Here is a 7,001-nt window from a genome sequence, read left to right as displayed (position 1 = left end):
GAGGACTAAAACATTACAAATTCTGTGCTTTCGGTTTTTCTTTTCCCAGGCTAAATAACTTCACTTTCTTCAGTCTATTCTTCAAGTTTTTAGATTTGACACCAACTATCTACACCAAAATGTGCAGACGTGCGCGCGCGTGCGCACACACACACACACACACACACACACACACACATAAATGCATGCATACACACAGACCAGGGGCTAGAGTGCACCAAAAGGCTCTTACGTTTGAGAGAAGATATCAGGGCTGTCCTCTCACAAAGTACAGATTAAGGTCACATAGCTATGTGAAGCATCAAATCATCAGTATATTTCCTTCATTAAATAGAAAGCAAAAGAATCAGACTGATACACATCAGTCATTCTGAGGGGTGACCCTATATGCCGAGAAGGAAGCGATCCACCCCACTAATACAGAATGTATTTCTACCAGGAAACACTATTATTCTTGTCATCGGACATCACGACACAAATACAACAGCCCTTGTTTTCCACACAGATTCCTACTTCTTTCACACCCAACCATATGCTAAGCAATCTCAAGCAACACTCTTCCTCCATCTCTGGGAGATGTCTTAAAACATTTTTAACTCACCAGACACAAAACAGAGGAGGATCTGTTTCTGTATTCAAGAATAATCACTTTCAACTGCCTATTTATACTGCACATGAAAGCCTATAGGTTGAAATCTTTTCATTCCAAAACTGGCATCTGCCTTGCTATCGTTAAAGGATGCAACAAGTGTGTTTGAAAAACAATTATCCAGGAAATTCCATAGTGCTCTTCAGTTTTCAGACCAAATGCTTACTAGAATTAGAAGGTGAGTAGCATTAAAGAATTGAAAAAGAACACTAGTCCCATGAACTAAGCAGACCACATGTAGACAGAAAGTGTCAAAAATAAGAATGCATTGTGTGAGAATGCAATATCTTATGACATATAAGCAAAGGCTCAGTCTCCTTTGGAAGAACTCCAAAATAAACTATCGGACGTCTAGAACTGGGCTGTATAATAATGCAGCAGCAACTAACCATATATGACTATTTAAATGAAATAAAATTAGAAATTTAGTTCTTCAGTGGCACTAGTCACATTTTAAGAACCTGATAGTCACTGCTATATAGAACAGCAAGGACAGTTTAAAATTTCCATCATTATACACAGTTGCATTGAACAGTGCTGGTCTAGAGGGTTCTGCTTGACTGTTGGATCAGCATCGTTTTACATATAAGAACTTCAAGAGATGATGAAGAGCACTACATGCTTGCCATATGTGACAATTCATGACAGGGAAATATGATGGAAAAGGAAAAAAATTTCACTCCTGAGATGAGCTACTGTGATATAGCATTGACATTTTATTACAGGAAATTAGACACCCTGTGCATGAAATCTGTGCACAGGGGTTGGGGGCACTTGACCCAGCCTGCACTCTCTTCAATCCAGGATCCCTCTCACAATCCTGGACCGCTGGCTCCTAATCACTCACCTGCCTGCCTGCATAGTTGCCTCTAACTGCCTCCCCCCCTTGCTGGCTTAATCACCCCTCACTGAATTTGTGTGCTGGCCTAATTACCCCTAACTGCCTCCTGCTGCCGGCCAGGTCACCCACAACTGCCCCTTCCCTGCCAGCCTATTTGCTCCTAACTGCCTCCTCCACACCAGCCTGGTCACCCTTTACTGCCCCCCCCCCTTTTGCCGGCCTGGTCACCCCTTACTGCACCTCCTGCTGGCCTCGTCACCCCACACAGTCTTGTTCAGTTGTGTGGTCATCCCTCACTAATACCCCTGCTGTCCTGGTCATAGGCAGCCATCTTGTGAGGGTGTGAGAGTTAATTTACATATTATCTCTTATAATATAGGATAGCCTGGGGGGGGGGGGGAACACACACAGAAATCTTGAGCTAAAATTGAAGAGAGCTAGTAAATACTACTATTTGAATAACTCATCACACTCTTCTAAACAGTCATAAAATTGTACCAGGGTCTTCTCATTTGTGAGTAACTAACTGGACTTTATTGGTCATTCCTCAAATACTATTCATCCATCTCTCACTTCGTGCCCCAAGTGTTCTGCATTTTAAAATATGTAATAAAACATTTTGAACATATATTTAAATAAATAGAACCTCAGTCAAAATAGAAAAATGCAGACTTCCCGTTTTATCAAAAAAGGAAAGAACTTTATTTTAAACAAATCCTCAGTTGTGTGTTACACTGCATCCATATCTAAATAAAAATCATAATGCAAAGGAAACAAAACTCATAAAAGCACATTATCCAAATATTACTATTGGCCAATGCTTTAACTAAATACACAGTGGATGTAAAAGGTATTGTATGGCACTTAAATAAATAAGAGCAAAGAAAGGGAAATATACTCACAGTTCAAAGCAACAGGTTTTTTTAAACCTTTGGTATATGTCTTAAGCATTCATAATCACATGTTAGCCAATAATATTTAGTTCCAGTGATTTTGTGGAGATTTCAAAAATAACTGATAAAATAACAAATAAGGGGCTGACATGGGCTAATTAAGGTCTCTGGTGTGAGCACACAGGTAAATCCAAACAGTGGCAAAATGAAGTGCAGCTGTGTTGCACAACAAAACTATATTAGAAAATAAATGGAATACACCAGCTAGAAATTCTGTGGTTTGAGTAGAAATCTTTGATATTAACAAAAAAATATTTTAATGCTATCCAAAGTCCACATACTGGAAGGCAGAAGTATCCCAAAGCGCATAAACACATGCCTAACAGTGCAACAACCATCTCACAGAAGTGTTATAATTGCATATCACAATTCCCTCCCTCCCACCCAAACCCTATCCCCAATAAAGAGCACCAGTGCAGTTTGAGCTAGAAAATTGGAAATATTGAGACATTCCTAAGGTTTTCATAATGACTAAGGGCCAGTCATATGGGGCTCTAATGCAAACCTTTGTCAAGACCATTCTCCAAAACGCACCCCAAGTAATTCCCTCTAGCTTTCAGGTAAACCATATTAGGTCTACTGTAAGGCCAGATTAAAAAAAGAAAAAGCTCGCATGCTATCTTGGATTGAGGAAAGGGGCATGCTGATGAGGGAGATGCATGAAGAATGCCTCAAGGATGTTTGTCTTGCAAGCCTAGGATGAAGGGATGTGTTGAGATAAGTCACAAATTTTGTACCAATGAAGTGTTTGACTCACACCATTCACCAGGATACAGAGCTCAGCAGAGCTAAGTCCTAGTTGGCAGCTGTACAAGTCCCACTGTTATTAAGATCAGACTAGGCCATAAAGTAAGAAGATCCAAAAAAGGCCAACTCATCCATCTCATCACTCTACCCAATTGTCTCTGTGGAACCAGAGGTATGATGTACTAATGATTCTCTCTCTCTTCTCCCATTGATGCAATGTCTTCTCCTAACCAGCCTTTTCCTGTATCTCAATAGTGAGAGTACAATAATTGAGGGCAGATAGTAACCACTCTCAAATAGTCATCTGCCTCAGGGCAACGTCATACCCTGGGCCTTCCCAAAACCTGCCCCTTCACACGTAGGCAGAATCACTGGACTGAGTCCTGCCAAAGTTGGGAACACTAACCCGGGGCAGGTCCTTATTGCGGATCTCATAGACTGACTTCCTCTTGGCCTGTGCCCCTCGCACAGCCAGCTTGATCTTGCGCCACCCCAAGTGGTTGAGTTCAGCCAGGTTGAGCACAACGCAGATGCCACTCACGGCAAACATGAACACCAGGAAGACGGTCTTCTCGGTAGGCCGGGACACGTAACACTCCACCTCCTTGATGCAGGGGTAGCGGTCACACTCGTACAAACCTGGGACACTGAAGCCGTAGAGAAAGTATTGGCCCACCAGAAACCCAATCTCCAGGGCGTTTCGGAACACCACTTGGATAATGTAGAAGCGGGAGATGCCTTCCTGCCTCCGGAGCTTGGATCGCGCTGCAGTGCGCAGCCCTGACGGGTGTGGGTTCAGCTCCTTAACCTCTAAACAGTCTGGCTCTGTCTCCTTGCCGGTGTTCTCTGTGTTTTGCAGCACCCCGTTGACAATGGCATTTTGCATCTTCTTATCATCTCGTTTTCCACCACCACTGCCCACACCCCCAGTTCCTCCAGGACCACCCATTGACTCAGGGGGGTCTCTGTCCAGGGCCAGGAAGACAGTCGAGTAGCGGCGTTCTCGCTGCTTGGCGGACTGGTGCACAGAATACGTGATGAAGCAGAGACTGGGGGTACACACCATTATGATCTGGAAGACCCAGTAACGAATGTGCGAGATGGGGAAGGCGCGGTCATAGCAGGCCTGGTTACAGCCAGGCTGCAGGGTGTTGCAGACAAACATGGTCTGCTCGTCATCGTACACTGTCTCCCCCACAATGGCCACAATGAGGATCCGGAAGATCACCACCACGGTCAACAGGATCCTGAGCAGGGGAGAGGGAGGGAAAGAAGTTCTCAGGGGCTGAGTCACTGATTTAGGAAACCCCTGCTCCCACCTTCCCTGCTCTGCTGTGAATCAAGATCCTTTGCCTGAGGAGCTGTCCATCCCTGCATGGTGCTGAACTGGGGATCTTAGGAAACCTGTGTCTCTTCCCTTTCTGTGGGGTGCTGGGAGCACTTCATACTGCAGGGAGCTCAGATACATAGTTCTCTGTACATTGGACATGGTACAACTGCCACAGGTAGGTTTCTGCATATGTGCAATGTACGGAGGCACAAAACACACCTTCCCTCTGGATACGGCAAAGGCACACCGAATATCTGAACAGAATACATTTCAAAACCTACACAGAGCATGTATATAAGTACTCCAACGGATTTGGATGTTTATCTTCAATATGAATATTAAACTTAATGTTTTACATAAACAGATAGCTATGAATATATACACAAAATTGGGTGTGTGGGTTTCTGACACAGTGAGTTTTAACAGCCAAATCGGTTTAGCTTAATAAAAATTTGTTGGGGAAAGATACATCTGCTCTGAAGAACAAATACATCTTCCTGTTTGTCCTTCTCTGTCCAAATACAATCCTGCCTTCCTTATAGATTCTATTTAGGGAACCGGATGGAGACTGGCTGGACTCCCGAGAGTGTGTGTGTGTGGGGGGGGGGGGGGGACCATGACTGAGCCAACAACTCCCTTTCCGTTGGGAGAAGAGTGAACCCCCAGTGTTGCTTCATAGGGAGGGGATGGGGCGCTGAGCAGGAGCAACTAAAGGAGGGGGGCATCGCGGGGCATTGGGTAATCTCTCAATGCGGAAACACAGATGCATGGGCTGAAGATGATGGAAAGGGACAGGGGGTGGACTGGGGGGCTACTGGGGCTCAGTCTGGGTGTGAGAAGGGACTCCCGGGGGGCCGCCCGACAGCCGGCTCGGCGCCCTTACCTCCCGATCATAGTGGAGTGCTGCTGCACCGCGGCTTCCAGCAGCCTCTCCAAGATGGTCCATTCCCCCATCGCTGTGCATCCGGAGGCAGCAGACAAAGAGTGGGCAGCACCGGGCACCTTCCTGCTCCTGGCCCCACCCGGGGCCGCACGTCCCCGCTGGGAGCGAATTGCCCCGCGATTAAAAAAGCAAACAATTAAAAAAAAAAAATCACGAACCTCCTCTCCCGTTTATTGTACTTAAAAGAGAAAAATGGGGAAAGAAATTCAAGCGCACCCCGACTGATGGGGCAGCTGGCGCAGTCCAGCGAGCCGGCACAACCTCCAGCGGCGCGTCCGGAGGGTCAGGTTTTGAGCCCACCGTGCCCGGGAGAGGGGCGGGGCTGGGTGGCAGCTTGCAGCTCCTCCAACTCTCGCGCCCCGCGGAGAGGTCTCTGGGCGCCACTCCCCACCCGGGGCTGGGGGCCGGGAAAGGGTCCGGGCACCAGCCCCGCGCCTGGCACTTCAGTGGGCACGGAGCGCTCCCGCGCTGCCACCTGCGAGGCCGGGGCGGAGCGCAGAGCCGGCTGCGGGGCTGGGAATCCGCGCCGCCGCCTCTAATCCGCCCTTAAGTAGTCTCCGCCTGCGTCATGCCAGGTCGGCGGAGGGGAGCGGAGCGCGGCGCGCGGCTGTCATTGCGCGCCCAAGCCCGAGGGGCAGGGGACGCGCAGGGGCAGAAGGGGACAGAGTCCTGCGGACCTGGGGGCGGGGAGTGGGGCGAATCCGAAACCTAGGATCGCAGCGCCCCTCGGGGCTTCTCCGGCGCCCAGGTAATCTCACCTGACCGCCGGCCCCCTGCAGGAGGAGGCGGAGTCGGGAGCAGAGCCTGGGTGGGTGGGGAGGGAAGTAGGTAGTTTAGCTTCTCGCTATGTACAAGCCTCATCTTTTGCTTTTTTTTTTTTTTTTTTTTTTTTTTTTTTGTCTTCTAGGAGGCAACAGAAATCCCCTCTCTGAAGGGAGATGGGGGTTGGGGAAGGAGAATGGGGACAACGGTAGGACGTTTTTCAATCTCCCTTGAGAGGACTGCGTGGCGCAGACTGTGCCTGCGATTTGATGCCTCCCTGGATCTGGTGCAGGGGTGAGGGAAGCTTGGTGAAAGTCCGTTTAGGCTGAAGCTGAAACGCTAGTGTGAAGCTGCCTCTGAGAATGGGGGGTCTTGGCATAAATCTGTAATTAGGAGCCTTGCATGAGCCAGTGGGTGGTTCTAATTAAAGGTCTCTGCTATTTTCTTTTCTTTTTCATTTATCTATCTATCTATCTATCTATCTATCTATCTATCTATCTATCTACTAAGCGGGGGAGGGGATACATCTCAGGTAAACTGTGGTGGAATCTGAAATTAAGGAGGCCCAGTACTCCACTGGCAGACACAGAGCCTCTCACATCCTCACCCAATCTCCTCTTTCCCTAGCCTGCCTGCCTTGGCTTTCTCCCCTCCGCCAGAAGGTCCTGGTTTCTGTTTTTTAAATTTACATTTTTGTTGTGAGTTCTGTCTGGAGCAACTGCTTAATTGGTCTCTAGAAAATGGAAACCATCACACCAGGCTGCTAATGAGCTCGG

The 7,001-nt window shown here is 47.7% G+C and overlaps 1 protein-coding gene and 1 long non-coding RNA gene across 2 annotated transcripts; one reads left to right on the top strand and one right to left on the bottom strand.

The window, feature by feature from the left end:
- Positions 1–2,173: 2,173 nt before the first annotated feature.
- GJD2 (gap junction protein delta 2) lies at positions 2,174–6,033 on the bottom strand. Its single transcript, XM_036446808.2, has 2 exons — positions 5,404–6,033; positions 2,174–4,437 (listed from the first exon to the last, which is right to left on the bottom strand). The coding sequence occupies exons 1-2, from the start codon at positions 5,472–5,474 to the stop codon at positions 3,543–3,545; spliced, it is 966 nt and encodes a 321-aa protein (XP_036302701.1). The 5' UTR covers positions 5,475–6,033; the 3' UTR covers positions 2,174–3,542.
- Positions 6,034–6,046: 13 nt separating this feature from the next.
- LOC118702502 lies at positions 6,047–6,674 on the top strand. The gene is made up of 2 exons (XR_004982751.2): positions 6,047–6,211; positions 6,371–6,674. It is a non-coding gene; the product is annotated as an uncharacterized LOC118702502 (long non-coding RNA).
- The last annotated feature ends 327 nt before the right edge of the window (positions 6,675–7,001 follow it).

Source organism: Pipistrellus kuhlii, unplaced genomic scaffold (genome assembly GCF_014108245.1).
Source record: "Pipistrellus kuhlii isolate mPipKuh1 unplaced genomic scaffold, mPipKuh1.p scaffold_m20_p_1, whole genome shotgun sequence".
NCBI classification, from domain to species: domain Eukaryota; kingdom Metazoa; phylum Chordata; class Mammalia; order Chiroptera; family Vespertilionidae; genus Pipistrellus; species Pipistrellus kuhlii.
The sequence above is the reverse complement of the archived record's forward strand: the minus strand, read 5'-3'. Positions and strand labels throughout refer to the sequence as shown.